This window comes from Tarenaya hassleriana, unplaced genomic scaffold (genome assembly GCF_000463585.1).
Source record: "Tarenaya hassleriana unplaced genomic scaffold, ASM46358v1 Cleome8, whole genome shotgun sequence".
Lineage (NCBI taxonomy): Eukaryota > Viridiplantae > Streptophyta > Magnoliopsida > Brassicales > Cleomaceae > Tarenaya > Tarenaya hassleriana.
In genome coordinates this window covers 421907-443494 of record NW_010970490.1, presented here as the reverse complement: position 1 = coordinate 443494, position 21588 = coordinate 421907, and the positions used below count along the sequence as shown (strand labels likewise).

At 41.0% G+C, this 21588-nt stretch overlaps 6 protein-coding genes, 1 long non-coding RNA gene and 1 other non-coding gene across 16 annotated transcripts in view; 2 read left to right on the top strand and 6 right to left on the bottom strand.

Moving 5' to 3' along the window:
- Positions 1-152: 152 nt before the first annotated feature.
- LOC104802069 (probable F-box protein At3g61730) lies at positions 153-3244 on the top strand. Its single transcript, XM_010525502.1, has 9 exons — positions 153-501; positions 765-964; positions 1047-1091; positions 1222-1383; positions 1475-1522; positions 1642-1812; positions 1912-2019; positions 2154-2289; positions 3161-3244. The coding sequence occupies exons 1-8, from the start codon at positions 338-340 to the stop codon at positions 2234-2236; spliced, it is 981 nt and encodes a 326-aa protein (XP_010523804.1). The 5' UTR covers positions 153-337; the 3' UTR covers positions 2237-2289; positions 3161-3244.
- Positions 2526-4959, top strand: LOC104802070 (putative RING-H2 finger protein ATL21A). 2 transcript variants are annotated; one of them, XR_769981.2, is made up of 3 exons: positions 2526-3331; positions 3747-4256; positions 4650-4959. XR_769981.2 is itself a non-coding variant. In XM_010525503.1 (2 exons), exons 1-2 carry the CDS (start codon positions 2641-2643, stop codon positions 4190-4192), a joined length of 1137 nt encoding a protein of 378 aa, XP_010523805.1. In that variant the 5' UTR covers positions 2526-2640; the 3' UTR covers positions 4193-4496. The 2 variants fall into 2 exon arrangements, 1 of the variants encoding a protein (XP_010523805.1); XM_010525503.1 differs by lacking the exon at positions 4650-4959 and having other exon boundaries at positions 3747-4496.
- Positions 4609-4679, bottom strand: TRNAG-GCC. The gene has a single exon. It is a non-coding gene; the product is annotated as a tRNA-Gly (tRNA).
- Positions 4786-7314, bottom strand: LOC104802068 (probable cyclic nucleotide-gated ion channel 3). The gene is made up of 7 exons (XM_010525501.1): positions 6950-7314; positions 6663-6872; positions 6292-6587; positions 6038-6149; positions 5692-5928; positions 5256-5614; positions 4786-5166 (listed from the first exon to the last, which is right to left on the bottom strand). The coding sequence occupies exons 1-7, from the start codon at positions 7304-7306 to the stop codon at positions 4923-4925; spliced, it is 1815 nt and encodes a 604-aa protein (XP_010523803.1). The 5' UTR covers positions 7307-7314; the 3' UTR covers positions 4786-4922.
- Positions 7315-7396: 82 nt separating this feature from the next.
- Positions 7397-7766, bottom strand: LOC104802067. The gene is made up of 2 exons (XR_769980.1): positions 7512-7766; positions 7397-7431 (listed from the first exon to the last, which is right to left on the bottom strand). It is a non-coding gene; the product is annotated as an uncharacterized LOC104802067 (long non-coding RNA).
- Positions 7767-8097: 331 nt separating this feature from the next.
- LOC104802063 lies at positions 8098-13129 on the bottom strand. 6 transcript variants are annotated; one of them, XM_010525495.2, is made up of 10 exons: positions 12239-12696; positions 11014-11161; positions 10773-10860; positions 10494-10667; positions 10224-10329; positions 9758-9940; positions 9365-9530; positions 8855-9180; positions 8591-8680; positions 8098-8467 (listed from the first exon to the last, which is right to left on the bottom strand). In XM_010525495.2, exons 5-10 carry the CDS (start codon positions 10291-10293, stop codon positions 8400-8402), a joined length of 903 nt encoding a protein of 300 aa, XP_010523797.1. In that variant the 5' UTR covers positions 10294-10329; positions 10494-10667; positions 10773-10860; positions 11014-11161; positions 12239-12696; the 3' UTR covers positions 8098-8399. The 6 variants fall into 6 exon arrangements, with proteins under 6 accessions (XP_010523797.1, XP_010523795.1, XP_010523793.1 ...); XM_010525493.1 differs by having other exon boundaries at positions 10478-10633; XM_010525491.1 differs by lacking the exons at positions 10773-10860; positions 12239-12696 and adding an exon at positions 13116-13129 and having other exon boundaries at positions 10478-10633.
- A 1266-nt stretch (positions 13130-14395) lies between these two features.
- Positions 14396-20875, bottom strand: LOC104802065. 3 transcript variants are annotated; one of them, XM_010525497.2, is made up of 9 exons: positions 20021-20875; positions 19633-19821; positions 19388-19480; positions 19114-19296; positions 18931-19033; positions 18651-18836; positions 16068-18418; positions 14976-15505; positions 14396-14841 (listed from the first exon to the last, which is right to left on the bottom strand). In XM_010525497.2, the coding sequence occupies exons 1-9, from the start codon at positions 20264-20266 to the stop codon at positions 14832-14834; spliced, it is 3891 nt and encodes a 1296-aa protein (XP_010523799.1). In that variant the 5' UTR covers positions 20267-20875; the 3' UTR covers positions 14396-14831. The 3 variants fall into 3 exon arrangements, with proteins under 3 accessions (XP_010523799.1, XP_010523798.1, XP_010523801.1); XM_010525496.2 differs by having other exon boundaries at positions 14976-15508; positions 20021-20868; XM_010525499.2 differs by lacking the exon at positions 14396-14841 and having other exon boundaries at positions 14972-15508; positions 20021-20869.
- A 549-nt stretch (positions 20876-21424) lies between these two features.
- The window catches only part of LOC104802066, a 3696-nt gene continuing 3532 nt past the window's right edge, over positions 21425-21588 (bottom strand). Inside the window, exon 7 of the mRNA XM_010525500.1 lies at positions 21425-21588. The gene's annotated coding sequence lies outside the window, so the exon portion shown is untranslated.

Genomic DNA, 21588 nt, shown 5'->3' with positions numbered 1-21588 from the left:
TTTTATTAATCTGTCCCTTCCTTTTTTAACTCGTACGAATAGAAAAATGTCCGGTGTGAATATATGAACAGCCACTTTACAAAATCAACTTCGGCTTTAACTCTCTTTTTATTAAGAAAAAAACCCTCAACTTCGGTTGACACTGACAGGAAGTAGCGGAGCTCCGTTAAGGCTCGGTGCAGAGGGCATATACGTCAATTTCCTTTTCTAAAATTCATATTTGTAAAATTGTCGTCCTTCGCGCGTGTATTTAGTCGCTGCCAAAAGATTTCAGAGCTCCTACCAAATTCGAATCACTTCTTTCTCAACAAACTAGAGAGATTTAGAGAGAGACAGAATGAAGAGGAGAGCAGGTGAGAGAGAAGCAGAGAGCAGAGGGAAGAAGATAATGGAAGAAAGCAACGCAGAGAGGATCGGGAAAAGACTGAGAGGAGGCAGAAGCATCCATGGCTGCGTTTCTCCTCGGTGTTCTGCTTACACACTCCGATCCAGCTTCTCATGGTATTTTCTCTCCCTTACTCGCAGTTTTCAGGTTAATGTACGAAATTCATCTCTAGATGTCTCCCGCTGCTGTTTGGATTTCTCCTTTTTTACTGTTATGCGAAGTTGATTCGATCACGCATTTCATTTCATTCCTAAACTTATTTGTATCTCAATCGTAGATTTCCAATGCCAATTTAAATATGCAATCCTTTAGGCGAGGTTCCTGTTAGCGTTCCTAATTGGTTCTCTCCATCTCTACTTCTTTGCTCTGCCAAAAAAAGGTTTGAGCAGGATATATGGACATACATTGCGAGATTTTTGGATGGAAAGTCACTGGTGATGCTGGGAGCAACAAGCAAGTGGTTCCATACAGTCATTATGGAGGAGGATGTGTGGAAGTTTGCGTGTCTGCGTGATCTTCAGGTTCCGCAGCCGTGTCCTGTCTCTTTCAGCTGGATCAATATATATGCTTCAGCATTTGGTGAGGATAATGTCCACATCAATTTTCTACCTGCATTCTGGTGTATAGTGATAAACTAAGAAGTGATAAATGGTCACTGCAGATGGAAGTCACTCTTATTTGTTCCGCCAGAAGGAAAAGCATATTGGTCAGTTCTGTTACATTGGTGAATTTGCAAGTCCTGTCTCGCTGAATCATGATAATATATTGTCGTCCGTGTTTGAATTTATTTCTCCTCACACCTCTCTTCATCTGATCTTTACCCTGCAAAATTCTAGATTGGATGCGGATTGGTGCCTTTACACTCGGTTCTAAAGTATCACTCCTGACTGAGAATCTGAGAGGTCTGAGGATCCCTAAGGAAGGAACCATAGACATGATGTTGCAATCCTGTGGTTCGTGTGTTATAAAAAATGTGAAAACTGGTATCTGGATTGCAGGTCAGAAAATTTCCTTCACCCATATCTTCTGGCACTTTTAAAGTTTCCCTGAAAAGATTCCAGTTCTAACTTGATTTGTAAAATTCTTCAGATCTACAGCTAGTTCGTTGCCCTGTTTGCGACCTCAGCTCCTGTGATGGTAAAATGCCTCTAAGGAACTTATATTTGTCTTGGAAAATTTGATAGAAAAACCTTGATTTTCACTTATGCTGCAAGAAACATTTTTGCAACAGAAATGAGTTTCTGTTCATTGTGCAGGAACTATGCAAATGCTGGATGCTAGACATGTAGAGCTGTTCCTTAACGGGGGCTACAAGGGTGGTAGCTGGGACTACAATCTTATTGGATCTCACAGGATCCAGAAAGACGTGGGTTCAGCTTGTGGGGCCATTTTTGATCTCATTCACCTTAAAGAATCTTCATCCTCCGGTAAAATTTTGCAAGTTTGCTCTCTTCTTTGCTGGCATATTATTAATCTTTTGGTGACATAGTTTGACATGCCTTTGCATTTGGGTTGTAACTTTAAAGGTATCTTCAACCTCAAGTCCTGGACCGGAAACTCGAATGATTCCCAACCCAAAGCAGTTATTGCACCCCGTGCTGTTGCTGTTCAGACAAGATTGCAAGAAAACGAAGGTATATATACACATAAATAACTGTTTTTGCTAATCCTTTTACATATCAGTTTTTGCGTAATCAACAGCCACCCGCCAATCTGTTTTTTTTCTGTCCGAGGCTTTTCGATTACAATACGTTTTTCTCTGATGCAGGAATTCTCGTGAACTATCACACGATGAGAGCAGGAAAAGATGGGGACGTTGTTTCCATCAGAATCTCCCAGCAGCTACTCTGATTCTTCTCATACATCAACCAACCTTCAGAATGTAAAAGCTCCTAGCTTCTCTGGTATGCAATTTCTCCCCCCCTCTGTTCTTCCTATTTGCTAAGATTGTCATTGAATGGTTACAGAAATCTCTGTATGAGAGATCATGTCATTGAAGTATATATAGTAAGATGCCTCCATTCAATCTCATCTAGTGTTTGATCCACATGATGGAAATGTGGTATATAATCAAATTCAATCTTAAATCCTCAGGCTAATATACTATTAAACAATAGATAAAGATGATTATCAAACGATAAAAAGAAAATGCATAATATATGTCTCTGACTTTTTATTAATTTAATGTCAAAGCATCAAATTCATAAGTAACAATCTTCAGAATCTCTCTCTCCCCCCTTAGTGCAAAGCACATTATGACATTCCAAAAACAACTCTTCCCCATCCTCTTCTTCCTCTTCCCTCTCTTACACCTTTCCCACCAACAAAACTGCCCTTCTTCCTCATGTGATGGACATAGCTATCTCCATGTCCGTTTCCCCTTCCGGCTTCCCCACAAGCAGCCAAGAACCTGCGGTTACCCTGGATTCAACCTCGCCTGCGACGATCAGCACAACACGGTCCTTGAACTCCCGAAAGTTGGTAGGCTTTTTGTCCGGAAGATCGACTATCTAAACCAACAGATCAGCCTATATGACCCTGGCCATTGCTTGGCCGGAAAACTCGTCGACTTCGACGCTTCTGGATCTCCTTTCGCCGCTCCTTTGCTCGTCAACTACACGTTCTTGAGATGTCCTAACGAGGTCGTGGGGTCGGGGTACACGGCCATTGGTTGCCTTGGAAACTCCACGTCATCGGTTCTGGCCACTTCTAACATGGATCTTGTGAAATCGATGCCGGAATCTTGTGTTGTAATGAAGACGTTGCCTGTTCCAGTTTCTTGGCCGACAGGGGAAAACGCAAGGTTCTCGACCGAGCTCAACGATCACGACATGAAGCTGACATGGGATTCACCAGATTGCAGAATATGTGAGAGAAACCAGCTTAGTTGTGGGCTCATAAGCAATGCCAGCCTTCAAGTCAGATGCTTTTATTATGACAACCCTGGTATTGACTAATGACAACTTCATTCATTCATTCATTTCGGATTCGATAAATTAGTTTAGATGATGTCTTGGAAGACAAGGGAGAAGTATGAGGAGGATGTTGTTATGGTGGAACACTTCAAAATCCAAGAGCCGTTGACAATTGTTCTTCAGTAATTAATTACTTGCTAATTAAACAGGCAAAAATAAATCTAGTGGGCATTTGGTGACATTGACTTTGATTAGTTAAATACCTTTTTCTATTATATAATCTCTGTAAGGAAGTATGTATGAACACGCTAGCATGTCACACATTGCATACCCAGCACAAACCCTTTGAATACGGACTTGTACAAAATAAACCCTTTTTTTTTTTTAATGTTAGTAGGTACAAAGAAGAAGTAGAATTTCAAACCATGTTTTATTCTTTTGGGCAGGAAACTTCAACACGGCTTTCCAAATACTGAAAATAGTAACCCTATCTGTAGCCGGACCAGCCGCCGTGGTGGCCACTTGTGTAGCCATTTTCGCATGCACCTCCGAACGGTTCAACTCCAATAGACGGAACGCATCTGCAGCTGCAGCCACGGTTGCTCCTCAGCCAAACACCGCCACGACCACGGGACTGGACGAGTCTACGATAGAGTCGTACAAGAAGGTCGAACTCGGAGAAAGTAGGAGGCTTCCGGGACCTAACGGGATCATATGTCCGATATGTCTGTCGGAATACGCGAGCAAAGACACCGTTCGATGCATACCCGAATGCGAACACTGCTTCCACGCTGAGTGTATCGACGAGTGGCTCCGCTTGCATAACTCTTGCCCTCTTTGTAGAAACTCTCCCTCTCCTGCTCGTGAAGGTGCCGCCGCCATTGCTGTCTGATATTTGATTGATTCGAGACCAGGGTAAGGACAGTTTTGCAATGTTGTCGCCATCACCCCAGAATGTGAGTTTTATCCATCAACCAGTAATGGAAGCATGATTCTTGTGATGGGTGTTTATGATCTAGAGAATGAAGGCATCGAGGAAATCTAAATATGGAGTTTATGAAGATTTTCTTTTCTTAGATGAAATGTTAATATGAGTGGATGAATTATTTCATGCCTGTAATTCTTTTCCAGGATGTGTGCACCAATTGTATTCGTGAAAAAAAAAACATTTACGTACACATAAATAATTAGTATAAGATCATCAAACCATCATATGTTCAATGGAAAAGACATTTCCTTAATTCATGAAAAATATAGCAACACCACGTGGCCATTTTTATTGAAATATTTAAAATTTTAAAAACTAAATGCACCAGCCGGGAATCGAACCCGGGTCTGTACCGTGGCAGGGTACTATTCTACCACTAGACCACTGGTGCAATGTGGTGGAACAACAACATTTTTCAGTGAACAAAAATATGAACGTTTTCCTCTCGTCGCTTTTGACTTCATGGCCATTCACGTCTCGTATGGTACTGCAGTCAATTATGAGAACCCTCTTTCCAAAGTTTTATTCAAGATCTCAATACTCATTGATCGATATCCTACGGTGAATCTATATGCATGTCACTGTACCCACCCAATATCTACTGACAAAGTGTGAGATACAAAGGAGACTCCAATTAAAACTGGGATGAGTGGGATGGTTTCTGAGGAAATCTGCAGTAGTTTGATCCTCTTGCCCTAACGCCTCTCAAAGCATTGGAAGCAAACCTCAAGGCAAAAACGGCGGCACCCAGGTTGAGTGTTGTTCCTTGACGTTGGCCTTCTTCTTCTGGGCATATAGAAAGCTTCCTTCTTTTGTGTATCCTCCATGCTGCTTGTATGTAACATGCCGCCCATCTCCTCCATTGAGCCGAATGGTACCTGAAAACAGAGCCAGGGATCTTTAGAATGCTCTTCGCAGGTTTGATCGTGTGAATTTAACTCTGAATGCTGTCGTTATCAAGTCTTGCCTGAACACGCTCTTGAATCTCCTGCCATGGAAACTAGTGTAACGAGTAACAACAAATTTTAGATCATCAGCTGACAGAACAAAGCCTTCAACATCGGTTATAGCCTGTATCTCACTGTCCGAGATGGGAAGATGAGAGGATTTGCGACTTAGAGCCCATTCAAGTAGTTCTTCACAACAGAAGTCACCAGCCCTGAGGCGATATGAACTGAAACTCGCATTGCCTCTCAGTATAAAAAGCATATCCTCAATCGGGTCACCCTTACGCACAATGTAGCTGTTCTTCGTGTAAAACACTGGCTTCACTAGCACACATAGCGCTTCCAGCTGCCGGATATCCAGAACCCCGAACAAAGGAACCTGGAAAAATTTCAGATAGTTTGGTGAAACTTGATCAATGGTAAGCGTGAATGTAAATTCAGAGAATAATGCCATACCCTCCTGAGCAAGTCGAGGCCAAGATGGTGTTTGGTGTCCCGTTTGATGTCTTTAGGAAGGCTAAGAAGAAGAGATTCTTCCTCAACTCCTCTGGTTTCTCTCCATCTGTACTGCTCATATCTCCTAATACGCTCTCTCAGCTCATCTGGCAGCGCCCTATGAGACATCCATTTCTCTGTGTCTCTACGTTTCTCCTCCATCTCCTCTGCTCTAACTGTTGTTGATTGTAAGTACTTCTGTTGTTCACAAAAAAAAAAGGGATCTTTTTTTAAGCAAAATCATGTTTTGCTGCTCTAATCTCATTACCTCAAGCTTGTGAAAGACATAAAGAACTCTGGGCACTACCTGCATATTGCCGATGAACAGAGCAAACAAGACTAACCCAGATACACAGATTACGAGAGCAAAGAGGATATCCCCAACAAAGCCGCCCGTCTTCAGGTTTTGGCCCAAAGCACTATATTTGTAAAGAAGATCCATGTCTAAGTTAATACAAACAACACCTTCCAGACCAGATTTCAGCTTTGATGAGCAGACAAACTCTTGTCCGCTTGGGCTTTGATTAGAGATTCAAAGCTAAAGAGTTAGGATATACAGACCTAAGATTGCGGAGACCCCACCAAAAGCAGTGGAGAAACTTCCTGGGGAAATTCCTTGAATCGACAAGACCAGACTGAAGTGCTTCAGTGAACATCCCAAAGTTGAACACTGCGGGGTCGGTGATTTGGTCGGGGTCGATTAATGGGCATGACCCGTTTAAGAAACGACCATTGTCCCCAACAGCTTGAGCACAGTAGAGATTTGCATGAACGCATCCGGGTATCTTGGCACATTCGAAACGCCAACACATGTCTTTCCTTTCTATGGAGATCAAGTACCAGTAAGCTCCAATCACCTGATCATATCAAAGTGTTGTCTTTAACGATTCTTGTTCCAATGTCACAACATGATCAGGAGAGCAAAGACTTACATTACTTGCTAGCATGTAGAGGAGGAGATTCAAAGCAGCTGCTGCCCACTTCGTCTCTGTCACTCTACCGGAATCTCTTGTTACTTGTTCGTAAAGAGGATAGATTCGGATGCTTCGGGGTACGTATTGACAGACTAGAACCCATTTCAGCATCTCCTTGGTCACCAACGATGTAAGCCTCGACCTTGGAGTGATAGACAGAACAAGAACCTGCAAGAATTGGAATTTCATCACTCTCTGCTCAATGGAAACCATCGTGAATGTCATGAGGAAGAGAACACACCCACCTGGGGGACAGGGAGAAGAGAGAGAATGTCAATCATCAAGTAGAAAAAGCGATGTCCTTTAGCTGCTGTAGCGGTAGAATCAACGAGCATTTCTCCTCTAAAAGATACTTGACAAGGAGCTCTTAAATAAAACAAGATGTGAACCATATACAAGGCATCGAGAATGGTTCGGATAAGACAAGCTGTTATAGCTGGATACTTGTCCAAAGCCAGACAGAATCTGTCCCGTTCGAATACAGGAATATACAGAAACAGAGGATCAAATGCCAAAGCAAACACGCAAACTATCAGGAAAACCCTCTTCCAGTTCCGCAGATGCCAATCTCGCGAACGTTCTCCAGTTACAGAAGACCCCATTGAAGTTCTCTTCCAAACTCTTTGTTCGACCAAATTCGATCCTACCGTAGGACTTTGTTTTTATGAAGGTTCACGACTTCCATTTCTTTCTCAATCTGCAGTTTTTGTACCCATCAAGCCCTAGCCTGCGACAAAGCAAAATGATGAATCTTTTCGTACTCTTTGATCATTTGGACAAGATTTAACTTACCCAACTGCTCCATACCTTTACTTAAGCTGCTAATCTCCTCTCGTTTGACTCTAACGTGCACAGAAACGTTTGCCAAAGCAGAGTTATATCGAATAAGGTTGGGAGGAGTGAGAGTAACTTCTGCAGAAAGAGGGAGAAAGTTCGAGGAAGATGATATGGTCGCCGCCATTGCTACTGACTGCGACCTCGTGCATGTAGGACGAGATACAGACAAGACCAAGTGGGGGTGGGACGACAAGTCTTCTTTTATCTACCCATGAATCAAGTGGCAGATTACAGTTTCTAATTCTGTGTTCTCTCTTTCCATTGTTTCTGAATCTGTCATAATGATCGATGACTCGTTATGGGCCATGGGCCCAAAGAGACCAAATTGTGATGAGCCTTTAAAGCCCAATGGCGTTGTAAGGATCTGTACGGGAGACGAACCGCTTAGGCCTTCCTCACGTAAAAGACATTAACAATCAGTTTACCAGTTATTTCCAAAAACCTTTATTGATAAATACAAAAACAAGCGTCAAAATCACGTGGGACATTGAAGAAGAAGCAAATACAGAGGCAAGGCAATGCATGGTATGCATGCCAACATGAAAAAACCCACTACTACGTGAAACCAAAAGGGCTAATAATAATAATAATAAGTCAATGTCATCGTCTATTGTATCATAAGCCGGGTTGCAGAAACAAAAAGAAAAACACAGAGACAACGTGTAAAATTCCGTGTACTCAGCTCCGACGATGACTAAGCGCTCTTCTTCCATTCTTTCACATGCTTGTAATAATGGTACATACAGTCACTCTGTAAAACTGGAGTTCTGAATTCTCCCCAAGACAAGTCGAATTTATTTGATGTCATGGTGATGGTGGTGGTGTCTTATCCGAGTGAGAACTGTGTCGGCTACCTTACTAAGATTTGTCTTCATCAGACAGAGAACACGTCGGTCCAGGAACTGAATCCACGAAGAACTCCTCCACTGTTGCAGAAAAAGAGAAGAACAGGAAACTGTGTTTCAAACTTTTCCGGCGAAAGATCATCTATTCCTGAAACTACACTGGCTGTGAAAGAGAAAATATGCTGCAAGGGATTTCATCTTTACCTATGCCCTCTTGCTCGGGAGAATCAAGCAAAATTTCCGAGTCTGATGGAAGAAATGGAGAACCCGGATAGTTTCCTAGGGCTCCTAAATCTGCATATTACAAATCAACATCAATCTCAGCATGTCACTAGATGTATACATCAGAAGCGACAAGTGACAACCAATGGATTGAACGATTTCTTAAACTTCAGACCCTTGAAAAGAAGCACCTTCCTAGTGACTTTTAACAGGTAAATGACAGAAGAAAAAGGAAGAAGAACTTGCCTCCAAGGTTTGACAAATCAGCAGTGAGGTCAGAGAGGCTAAAGTCCCACTGAATCTGGTCAAATGGCCTGAGGGAATCTCTGGAATTGCCAGCTCCTCCGTCTGGTCCAAGTTGTAAACTCACCGAAGTTGAAACATCAGTTGTGAAAGCAGAATCGAGAGCTGATGTGTCCATTGCCATGCCTGTCATGTCTGAAGCAGCAAACTGGAAGTGCCCGCTTGATTCCACGGAAGTTGGACTCACTGCCATCTCCGACATAGTTGACATTCCACTGCTTGGTGGAATCACTGGAGCTGCTTCAGCTACTGTTGTATCTATCACCATACTGCATCCAGCACCAAAAAAAAGAAAAGAAATGAACTGGGTTAGCCTGGATGGATAGCTTGGTATACACAAATCTTTCAATGTGTGAATCTGGTTTAAAAAAAGAAAAGAAAACAAAAACAAAGTAGAAAATAGAAAATAGAAATGGTGAATCCCATAATGCCCTACTGAAAGGTAGTGCTTACTCATTCCCTGAGTTCATCCTCATTGGATGGAAATTCCCGGGTGCAGGGAATCCGTTGACCACATGGCAGCTTGATATCCCGCAACCCATTGCATCAAGATGGGGCTGTCCCGGCACAGGCATGGGAGGATGTTGTAGCACAGGGTATCCCATAGGCATGTTATTAACTGCACTGTGAACATATAACGTTAAATAACAGTGAACAATAATTACAGGTATTTGCAAAGTAAAACAACTCTACTAGAAATTTCATATATCCTATGCTCAAATACTGTCTAACTATATACAAGGTATAATATACAGATGCCAACGGTCCATACTTTCCGCTTAGCTTAAGCAAAAACCGAGGACGGATACCTGGAAGTTTGCAAGTGAATTCGGGGTACAAACTTACCAGGCCTGGGGTGAATCCCATTCTGTATCGGAGCCAAAGGAATTTTCGGAGGGACGGGATACTTCATGAGATGATACTGATGCTCAAGCAAATGATTGAAGAAAATTATTTGCTTCTTCAGTTTCAACCTGATGTAATAGGCCCTGAAAAAATCTGCATTTTCTTCTTCTAATTTCTGCCATACTGAATTCACCAGAAGAGAGAATTGGAGAAATCAGAAATGGCAACTTAATGCTATGTTTTACTTTGAAAACGCTGTAATGTATGCTATAAATAGTACATATATTCAATCATATGACAGACTGCATTTGGTATCATGCTTCGCCGACCATTATTCTGTGAGTCTCTCCTACTTTACTGTGGCTATATAATTGTTGATAATCTGACATCAGACACCAAAAGCAAGAAAATGGTCCAATAAACAAAGTAAATATAAAGATTTCAACAAGAAGCTTCAAAAGCTTACCCAAGGTTGTAAATCCAGGGTCTATTCTTGCACGAGTCAAGAGGGTCTTGACGACCTCGTCTCTATTCATGTACAACTGTAGACATCTTTCTATTAGATTTTGGACCTACATCACCATTTCCAAAGGATATTGTCATCAAATGCTGGGGATTTACCAAGGGAGCATATATATGTGTATGTGTGCTGAAAGAGAAAGAAGTTAAACATGACTTTTTATCAGGTAAACTGATGGCAAAATAGAATAGATTTCTTACAAGTTCAATATCTTGCCTTGAGATTTTCCTACCATCATTGCTAGAAGCAGATACAGAACCTGAATCTTGTGCTGGAGCTTCTGTTGATTGATCGTTTTGCTGGTCACCATGGGACTCATGTGAAGCTTGAGTAGAAGATTGTTTCTCCAGTGTGCTCTGCAATCCAGTTGAAGTTTTGGTAAATCCAACTCTACAAGTAATGAAGCAGCTACAGCATTACTTTTAAAATCAAGCAGACCAATTGCTATGAATAGATTCACTATGCTTAATAATGAAACTTATAACATGGCCCAACCTCTACGATGAAAGCATTGACCTAATACTGAGCGGAAATGCAACAGGCACTAGTGACCTTCAACAGAATCTAATTGCCGTTGGGTTTGCTGGAAGAAGTAATATTAACTAGAAAGAATCTCAAAAGTAAAAAAGTGGCAAAAGTATCAAAAAGTACAAGTTCTTGTATTTTTGGAACAGGGAGAAGATACTGTGACAATAGTATGGAGAGGAAACATCAGAAGACTATGTTACAGAAGAACCTGTACGTTCTTCATTAGAGCTGAACGTAAACTGTACGAATCCTTCAGTCAGAACTGTTCCCTTTAGCATCATTTAGGACAATGCAATTTGTAAAGCTCCTCAACATCTTGGCATGCAACGCTTGTAATGTCAAACCAAAGATAAACCCTGGATAAAGAGGAAACGACCATTAAGTTACAAGGCAATGTTATATCACGTACCTCTCGAGCAATTAAAAAAACGAAGACTGGAGATTTGTTGCCAGAACAGGAACCCGAATCAGCCGTCATACAAACCATACAAGAAATAATTAACAAGTCAAAACAGTATACATTTCGAGTGTTAGAAAATAAAGACAAGAGGAAAGCATTTTGGACAGTGAATTCACCATGAGACCAAACATGAAAAGTGAGTTCCTAAACATTATTTAATAGGAAATGAGATGCCAGTTAGGCACAATCCACGGCATAAAACAATAAAGAAATAGTTCATAAAGTTACCAGAAAGCTAAACCTACAACTCCGAACAACAAAAGCAAAAACAAAAAGCACACAAACAGAGATACAATAACAGAGATACAATACCCATAATCTCCAAAAATATTTCATGATTAATCTTTTAAATGGGATCAAGTCATCAACCAGAAACTTACAACATCACGAGGACGAACCAACCCAAGATTATGAGTTATTCCTAGTACGGCTTAAAATTCTGGTATACCCACCTATAAAACTGAAATCTAATTCTCTCAGCATCTGAACCAACACACAGACTGCAGTATATGTGAAATAAATGACCTTAACTCCAGAAAGTGTTGCTGTTTATGGCACAAACATGTGCAATAAAGCAGTCACCCGTGATTCTTCAAATAGAAAACCGTTAAAATAAGAGTCAAGGGAACCAAATAATAGATCTGATGCAATAAAGCCTGAATCTTTATGCGTCTCTTGGCTTTGCTGATTTTCTCAGGATTTTAACAAAGCGGGATGCGATAGTTATAGCTTCAATTTGAAGCTCCTGCTTCAGACATGCATGTGAAAAATACGCAACAAATGATTCCTGGAGAGGGTATGCAAATAGTGTCCGAGCAATATTAAATTAAAATAGGAAACAGATCCCCACATAATGGGAACTTACTAATAATATAATATTAGAAAAACCCACAAACAAAAGTTTTAGACTTTAAACGTAATGACCACGAACATGGAATGAACAAAAACCTAAAAAGGTTCCATGGCGTCTTACCGTCCTTCGAGCTTCAAATCCTCGGAAATTCGCAGCGAATCCAAAATGTCACTCACAGAGAAAGTTTTCTCGACGAATTATTAGATCCGAAAATTACCAAGTGAACCCTAAAAAAAAGGTCCGACAAGATTCGAACCTAATAACGACAAGATTTGCAGAAAACTCTTCGGAATGCAAAGAGACTGAATCGGGAAAAGCTAGTGCGAGATCCGACGGTAATCGCCGGAAAATCCCGAGGAGGAGGAGAACTGTGGGAGATTTGGCTTCTCCATCACCGAGAAGCGAAGTTGCAGACAGAGATACGCAGCAGAAAAACCAAACATACAGCAGAGAGAGAAAGACCAAAAGGGGAGTTTCTTTATACAATTCCACTTGTGTTTATAATTGCGTAGAAAATGAGAATATGGGGAAGAAAGAGTCGGTGGGATTCCGACAGAGAAATGGCTAGGGTTTTGATTTAAACAAAACATCCTCTAACATACGAAATCGAAAGAAATAAATATGAGATTATTCAGTGACTTAGTTACACTCTCATGACGGACCAAAACTGACTAAAGTTGTAAACATTGCAATGATAACCGTTCATGAACATTACACGAGAAATGGGTTTAACGTAGGAAAATTTTATAATATTTTAATGTTTAGATCGTATCTAGATATGTAACTATAGTTTAAAAATCACGAAAACAATTTGTATTTGCTAATTTGAGGTATTTATTTGGTGGTGGGGTGTAAATGAAAATGTAAGGTAAAAAAAGACAAGTAGGCATTGCATGGCCTGCAGACTCCTGTACTCCCCGGGAACGGCATTACTTTTTTTTTCCATATTATTATTATTATTATTATTATTATTATTATTATTATGAAGTGGTCCGACCTTTTCTTCGTGAAGCACCAAGCAAGATCTCCTGACTGCGAGCTTTTAGATCTTCGGACTCACCCTTCGTTGGCCATTTTCTGCACATCTTTTTCCCTCGAATTTTAATTTTATTTTATTCCACATTTACGCACAAATCATTCACATCATACGACGTGTGCATTTTGGCCGTTTTGTTGAAATAAGTGTAGATGGTCTAAAATATATTATTTTGTTTTAATGATTATTATGATACATTTAAAAATTGCTAAACCAAGATGTGGTTGTGGTATTAATTGCTTTTGGCATTTTTTGTGACAGTGAAAACGCAGCTGCATTTTGAGTGAAGCCGGTCACGAGCCACGCCCACGTCCACGACCACGTGAGCCTGATCAACAAGGCGACCCCTTTATTAATTCAATTAAAATCCACACATTTTTAATTGATTCAGAAAATTAATTATAAAGGGCCCAAATGTTCGGCTAATCTAGTGGACCCTTGCCTATTATAAGGCAGGAAAATTTTATTATTAAAAAACAACAATTATGTCTATTCAAATTTCGTAAATAATGTCTATATAAAAGAGAACTATCAGCCTCTCATCTCATCTCAAACCATCAAACAAATACCGTGGGCCAAAAGTATATTGATCATTAACGAATGTTTGTCCAAAAAAATAAATAACGTTGTTATAATACTACTGAAAATTACAATAAATACAATATTTAAAAAAGACGCCCCCAACTTTGCTCTTTTTTATTTTTATTATTTGTTGTGATTTTTGTGTGAGTCGAAAGAGAAGTTCCAAAGGGGACGGCGAGAGCTGAAGGCCGCGTCACAGACGATATACGGCGGGATACGTGTCGAGAAAAGAGAGGGGGAGCGTGTGTCCATCGATAGCCTTGGGATTTGGTAGGGGCAAAAATGTCCAAAATATCTATACGGTTCGATTCTTATCCCAATGATGGGATGGAATATGTTAATAAGACATATACGAGACAAGATTATGATTAGCCCCACGTTGCTTATAGTTATGGATTATTGGATTAAAAGTGAAACTCTCCCTAATTCCATTCCTTGTTATGATTCTTCTACTAGTGTTATTTTACACGTCAGAGCATAATTATTGATTTTAGGTTAGGACCTCCATCTCCTTCACTTCTGAGCTACAAGTACCCACCGCCAAGCATACAATGCATTCGCCTTAATCTCAAGTTTTTCTCAACATCGTCTTAATCTCAAGTTTATCTAGAGTTTGACCGTATGAGTTCTTCGTGCATTCTTCTATTGGACAAAAAAAATAAAAGAGAAAAGCCTAATATATAAGTTCTTTCCGTATGGGCAAAGGCTACAATTTCTTTCTTGTTGGAACCCTAAAAAACCAGTTCGAAGAAGAAGATTTAAAGAAGAGAAAAAACAACAAATGAATAGGAGCTACATCTACTAACAGTAAGTCGCCTAGAGCCGTCCCTTGCCGAGGAAAACAACAGAGCATCCTCTGTGAGGATGGTTCCTGATGCTTTTCTTTCTGAGATAGTGTAGTGTACATACACTCCGACCGGGTCAGGTACTTTCCCCAGCTGTAGTTTTCCATCTGTCCAATCGCTTCTTTCTGCAGAATGATATCCCGGTACAGGTCAAAAGTCGAGCAATTTTCTCCGTCCACATCCCTCAGTTTCCAAGCAGGTGGGAATGCATTCGTTTGGTGGTTCTTCTTCTTGCGTTTTTGCTGAGCAATCAACTCCCCCTGCATTAGAAAAATCTGGTCATACCTATTTGATATCAACTAAAATATGTTAAAAGGGTAAAAAAGAGAATCTGAGATGTAACGCTCAAAATCTGGTCTGTCTTAAAAAAGGGCACCAAAACAAAGTTACTTACCTGGGGAGGTTAGGTGATGAAGGCTGTTCTGGCGAAGCCATCTGAGCGGAAGACGCACCGAGAAACCTCGGATCTTCATTTGTGTTCGAGGAGAACCCCATAGGTCCAAGGGACCCGAACTCGAGCTGTTCAGCTGTTGCATTGTAAACAGTATTATGATCATACGGATAGAACATCACGACAGGTGGAGTGCTGTGACCCTCAAAGGCCGCACCACTCTGCTTCATGCCTGGCATCCTGTACATGCTATAAGCCATATTAGCAGAACCCTCCTGTGAAGTGGTGGTTGCACGGGTAGGGCCGTTCTGGGAATGATATGATGAAGATTCATGCCTATATGAGCCCCAGTGCCTATCTGATCGGTCTTGCCTTGAGTTTGCCTTTTCAGCTTGGCTACGATTGTGACCACGCCCAGAACCCCGCATCTTAGCAACGTTCCAATTCCCATCTCGGTCACCATGATGTGTGTTCCTGTCATGCCCATAATTCCCTCTCCTCATGCTCGAGGAATGCCTCTCCCTATTGGAGATCTTCTGCAACATTTTTTAAGTTCATCGAGGCATCAAAAGGCTAGTGGATCTATGTATCTAGAAGCTACAAACAACTTACACAGGAACAAAGAGGATACAGCCACACACTATCGATATCAACATTTAGAAATAAACAACAAAATATCCACATAGTTAGCCAGAAACAGATCCGAGTCCTCGGAATATAAAACATATCATTTACAACGAAACAGAAGACTTTTACTTCTGCATTGCAGAAGAAAATGTCATCTTTACTTTCAATCAATCACCAAAGAACAGAAAGATTGGCAAACACAAAATTCATAACAATACGATACAGCTAATTTTCCTAGCAGGAGAGAGGAGTTCAAGTTGGTTGACATCTCAGACGACAGATGACTCATAATTTCACATGATAACAAACAAGAATGAAAAGAATAAACATGGACGACAGATCACAAGACGAAATAAAGAAATGAAAATGCAGCATCAAATTGACCAAAATATGTAAGCAGAAAGACTGGAAGCTCCCAAGACAACAATAATGCATGAATAAAACAAGGAAAGAGCCCATAGTTCTTACAGGATTTGGAAAGTAGGTCCCTGTCCCACTCCGATATCTGGGCATTTCATCTGCATATCGGGGGTAAACGTTAGCTGGTCTAGTTGAAGCAGACTGTAAAGGAGCAACGGGTACAAGTCGAGGTCCATAAGTCATAAGCTGATTGGCAACATTTGTGTAAGCAAGAGGTCTTCCAGGACCATCCCATGGCATGCGTCCCTGCAGATAAGCAGGTGGGACAACCACAGGAGCAGAATAAAGCAAAGGAGGAGATTGTGAATTCTGGCAGAGACGGCCATACTGTAAGTTTTGCCAATGGCTAACAAAATCACCATTAAGAATATCAGGTTTTTGCTGCATTGGCTCAACTGAAGCTGCAATTTTCGAGGGCTGGGAAGAAGTTATTAGCTCAGACTGATCAAGTCCCCTATATGAGTCAAAACTTTTACTTGAATCGCTATTTTCCGTAGCTTCATCCACATTGCAATGACTGGTTGATGCATCTGACGTTGCATTACCAGCTTGAAAGTTGTATACTGGAAACATTGCGACGATTGGAACAGGTGGCCCAGTCGGATAAAATGTATACCCCGAGTTATCAACAGTTTTTTGCTGCAAGCCATGACCAATATACAATGGTGCAAAAGGTATTATGGATTCTGATCCACTTGTCTGTGCTGGTTCAAGACCCTGCATTTGATGCCTCTGAACCTGCCATTGCACAGCAGTAGGCTGAGGCCCTATATCCCTTTCTGGCATTTCACTGCTTGATACAGGAACCCACTCTCTGTTATCATTATCAACCTGGATTGAGTGCTCAGGTACGCCCTTTCCTTTCCCAGACAATGCAGATGGAGGCCCAGGAGATAATACTTTCCTGTTCCGTTTTTCCCTAACTGGTTTTGAGCCCCTTGTTGTTGATCCATCCCAGGAGCTTTCAGATGAAGTTTTGCTTCTAACAGAGCTAGCACGAGACACAGATCTAGAGCCTGTGGTCCTCTCATCAGTCGGCATCTGATTTCCAGCTCTAGCTGGATAGTGGGAATTATCTGAATCATCTTCCCTCACTGACCATGTTTCGCTAAATCTCCGACCTGTGATTTCATAGCTATAGTCTTCCGTAGATGAATGCTCTTTATCATTAGCCTGATGCATCCCATAACCACCGGTTTTGAGATCAAAACTGCTAGTTCCCCTTTCTTGCTCGAGCCTCAAATCATGTTCAGGCTCGCCAATATTAATCTCCACAGAACCCATGGTGTCGTTACCAGCTTCACCTGAGTTTTCCATATATGGAGGGAATCCACCGGGAAAATAATGACTAGATGGTGAAAAAACTAAGCTTTGCTGAAATTGCATATTGGCACCCCAAGCAGTCTCATTGAAAGGAAGGTTAGCAGGAACAATGCCAGCCAAATTCCTCTGACCATATCCCATCGAAGCTAGGACGGAAGGTGCAATTGGAAAAGGCAAGTGACCACCAGCAAAATTTAAGGGAAATGGAAACTGCCCGTTAAAACCATATGCAGCAGACGACATCAAGTTAATGAGGTCTTGCTCTTCTTGTTGCATTCCCTGCGCCCCTGGGACAGGAGAGTTTTTCTTCATGGAACCCGAACCTAAATCATCTTGATAATTAGTAACTGCGCTGTTTGTCTCAGCGGTACTATCAAGACTTTGATGGGATGAGGTATGCCTAACTGATGATGAGTCAGCAAAAGACCTACCATGGCTCGATGAAGTCTCGGACTCATTCTTTTTTCTGATATTTTCAACCCTCGAAGAATCGGTTTGGCATTTCCCAGGTTCCGGGGCTCTATAGAGCCTTGATGGTACAGGAGTTTCACCATATATCTCAGTAAGCTCAGGGCTAGAACGAGTCCTGGAAAACAGATGCCTTCCCTGGAAGTTATTCACCATGGATTCTGGCTTAAAACTTCTCTGGAATTTATCATTTGAAACGCTTTGGCTTGTAGTGACTTCATGTCCATGATGGTCAGAGACTTTTGAGCTGTTTGTGTCACTTCCTCTAGACTTACTTTCAGCCTTATACTTATTCTGTTGAGAGGGAAAACTGGGAGTTCCGCGAACCCCGTCAATATTAATCTCATGACACAAGGAATTTTCATTTCTTTTGCTGCCTGAAGAATTACCAAATTTTTCGGCTCGATGACGCAGGTCAGGATCTGACAGTCTTAATTGCCATAAACCGTCTCCAGGAGCATCAGGACGATGACCGCTACCATGTCTTTCCCAGGTATTCATAAAAAAATGGTCTATTTCATGAAACAACCCATCCTTAGGGCAATCAAGGAACCTTGCCAATTTCTTTGCACCGAAGGCAAATGCACTCCGTATCCTAAAGAAGTTACCTGATACAACAATTGAACAGGAAGAGGAAATTAGAAGTATGTAAAAAATCCAAAAAATAATTTGTGATCTTGTATCATTGACAAGGCAAAAAGAAAAGAAACAGGCTAAGAAGCAACCAAGACGAGACATGAACAGCATGTTTATCGCTGCATAACATACAAGAGTTAAACTGTAAATGTATAGATTTGGTATCGAACTTGAACTGGCAGCAGCTTTCATCTCAGCAAGTACCTTTACTGACACTACGCCCAAGATTGTTGTTTTCACGCAGAGGGTCAATAACATTGAAATGTTTGGAAACAAAAGGCTGCCCCTGATTTTCTTGCGTAGCAGGGTAAACTGCATAAACTCTACTACAAGCTTTAAGAAATACTTCACTAACTTGCAACTCTCCACCATTCTTTCGAGGAGGCTCCGCTGAAAATTGTTTAATAGCAAAACAATTAGTGCCAAAGACAGCTTTGCTGCACAATCAAAGTTAAGGTAAGATCGACAGGCAAAACAAACATACCCGTTACATTTGGAAGTGAACTAATTGGAACAGGTCCCCAGAGGCTAACACAAAAATTCTCCCAGTCAAACTTACTAAAGAACTCAAGAAATCGATAGAGAACCTACAAAAGCAAGCAATCCTTTCAGAAAGGGTTGAAGAAGCATTTTAAAATTGTGAAGGTGATTGCATAGCAACAAATACCTCAAGGGGTCCAGCAAAAGAGTTATTGAATACATGAAATATGTAAAGAACCAATGTCTCCAGAGCATAAGTTGAGATAAGCCCATGGTGAGCGCCCAATATGCGGCTCTCATAGTAACACCAGGCCTTAATCAATATGATACTACGCTTGAATAAGTGGTTCTGATTTATATAATGATCAACCTGCACAGAAAACAAAGTAAAAATCAAATCAAGAACTGGCTCATCCAGAAACAGAAATTAAGTACACTGCTTACACAGGTCCACAACTAACCTCCTCAAGGAAGCATAGTGTACACAATCCTCCGAGTTGGTTGAAAGATATGTCCACCACAATGTTCTCCACAAGACACTTGATTATCTTCACCTGAAAAATCATATCGGGAAATTGAGAAACAATCAAATTCGCGAAGTAAACAAGTCCACACTTCCCACTAACATTATGACAGAGGGAGAATTTACCAAAGAGAAATCAAGATGATATAACTAATAACGGCAAGTGGAACTAAAGGGACCTACTTCAGCTTGAATGTACTGGACTTCTTTGACACAGAATTCAGCATTCTCATTCTTCTCCTCCTTTTCCAACATATCACGAACCACATGAGCCCATGAATCCTTCAAATTTTGGTTTCTGCTGAAGGCAGATAAGTCGATGTCGCCATCAGGCAAATAAGTCTTCAATGGTACAGATCCAAAAGTAAAGACCTGCTAAGACAAGGAAAGTATCAGTTGAAGCCAGGATCAAAAACACATTACGAATATATGACCCAGGAAAAAGGCAGAGAATTTTACTCCATCAAACACAACAAGCACACAAGCATATACAAATTCCGACGCTTTTTTATGAACCAAGAAAATTCAAGTCAATACAAAGACGACAAAAGAGACGAAGAAATCGCCCCACCTCGACCTGGTGAGGGAAGCATTCCATAATAAGCCTCTGCACATATCTCGCAACAGCATTGCGGCGGTCTTCGGAGGGCGGGTTGGGCTGGATGCATGCGATGAGCTCGGCGGTTCTCTCCTCCGCCTTCGCCCATCGCTCGGCGTCGAGCGGCCGTATAACCGACGCAGCTTTGCCCGGCAATAGACCGTTTGGTAATACGCCACTAGGTGGCGGTGACGCCGCCCACCCTTCATGCTCACCCATGCAAATCTCACCCTTATCCTTCACCGACCTCCGACACGACCACACCTCAACCACCAAGAATCAACCCTCCCAATCTAACGAATCGCAACTATGCCGGAACACATACAGAGCATATACAACCCGTCGAAATCAGCTTTCCGAATTGTTTTTGGTTGCTATGAAGCAACCCACAGATTCTATTCTGCTTCCAAGTCACGGAAATAGGGAAATATTTCCTACGAGCCAAACAGAACCTTCGATACCTGTGTCGTAACGTATCTAACAAATACTCGAAACAGAAAATTGAAAGAAACTAATCGATTGCGGAAGATTCAAGCCCAAAAAAATGTTAGGAGTAGAAATCAGAGGAGAACAAATCGAAATCAACAAAAAGAAGGTAAAGGCACGAAGGGGGGAAGAAAAACCCTAGAGGAAAAAGAAGGGAACGAAAGTTAGATTCTAAAAACAGGTAAGCGAGAATCAATAAGAACCCTAGGATAAAGCCGATGATAAATCGAGCAGTTTCATCAAATCAATAGGCAAATGCGAGATTGATCCAGGGACGACGAGGACGAAGAAGAAGAAGAAGAAGAAGAAGAAATGAAGATGTAGTAAAAGTAGTATTGATTAGGTTTTTCTTATTTGTGATTTTTATTTTTTATTTATTTTTTATCGTTTTCCTTTTGTTAGTGGGGAAAGAGGAAAAAGAGGGAGTGTTTGGTTACGGGGATTGTGAATTACGGGGGCTCTGGTGGTGGAGAGATTCGTTTGACGTTGGTCAGTGGCAATGGTGGGCTTGTGAGGGAAAGTCTATTGCACCCCAAAATAAAATGGTAAAAAAAAAAGTAAAATAAAATACACCATTTATATGTCATTAATATTTAATTATAATCATATATAGCCTTAATATTTATTTATTTAGCCTAGAGACTAACCAATGGAAACGTGGGAGGAGTCTCAAACACAAGATCGAGATGATTTCCATTAAATAATTTCCTTCTTTTTATTATGCAGTATGTATTTACATGCTAAGTATCGTTAATAAATTCTAATTATTGCTGTAAATAATAAAATAAATAACAATAATAGCTGTAATTGCTAATTATATGTCTATTTTGAGTATGCAAATAGTCCACGTGTTAACTTTGTTTTGAGGCCATAAATACATGGAGGGTGACCGAAATAAATGGTCGACTCGACTGATCCTGCATTAATGTCGTTTTAAGCTTAGTTACAGATCATTAATTAGAACTAATCAAGCTTAGTACTTTTGAATTTTACTTAAAGATCTTCGATTTTTTCACGCCAAGGAGATATTTACGTTTCTCTCCATTCATTCTCTT

Coding starts and splice junctions, on each gene's coding strand:
- LOC104802069 (XM_010525502.1), top strand. CDS start 338: ATGAAGAGGAGAGCAGGTGAGAGAGAAGCAGAGAGCAGAGGGAAGAAG. Junction 1,384..1,474: donor AACTGGTATCTGGATTGCAG/GTCAGAAAATTT, acceptor AAAATTCTTCAG/ATCTACAGCTAGTTCGTTGC. Junction 2,020..2,153: donor AAGATTGCAAGAAAACGAAG/GTATATATACAC, acceptor TCTCTGATGCAG/GAATTCTCGTGAACTATCAC.
- LOC104802070 (XM_010525503.1), top strand. CDS start 2,641: ATGACATTCCAAAAACAACTCTTCCCCATCCTCTTCTTCCTCTTCCCT. Junction 3,332..3,746: donor CTTTTATTATGACAACCCTG/GTATTGACTAAT, acceptor TCTTTTGGGCAG/GAAACTTCAACACGGCTTTC.
- LOC104802068 (XM_010525501.1), bottom strand. CDS start 7,306: ATGGGGTCTTCTGTAACTGGAGAACGTTCGCGAGATTGGCATCTGCGG. Junction 6,150..6,291: donor TGGGGTCTCCGCAATCTTAG/GTCTGTATATCC, acceptor TTACAAATATAG/TGCTTTGGGCCAAAACCTGA. Junction 5,929..6,037: donor TGTTCATCGGCAATATGCAG/GTAGTGCCCAGA, acceptor TGTGAACAACAG/AAGTACTTACAATCAACAAC.
- LOC104802063 (XM_010525491.1), bottom strand. Junction 10,330..10,477: donor CAAGGCAAGATATTGAACTT/GTAAGAAATCTA, acceptor ATGGTGATGTAG/GTCCAAAATCTAATAGAAAG. Junction 8,468..8,590: donor TCCCGAGCAAGAGGGCATAG/GTAAAGATGAAA, acceptor TTTCTGCAACAG/TGGAGGAGTTCTTCGTGGAT.
- LOC104802065 (XM_010525496.2), bottom strand. CDS start 20,266: ATGGGTGAGCATGAAGGGTGGGCGGCGTCACCGCCACCTAGTGGCGTA. Junction 19,481..19,632: donor TCCAGTACATTCAAGCTGAA/GTAGGTCCCTTT, acceptor ATGATTTTTCAG/GTGAAGATAATCAAGTGTCT. Junction 19,034..19,113: donor CTTTTGCTGGACCCCTTGAG/GTATTTGTTGCT, acceptor TTGCTTTTGTAG/GTTCTCTATCGATTTCTTGA.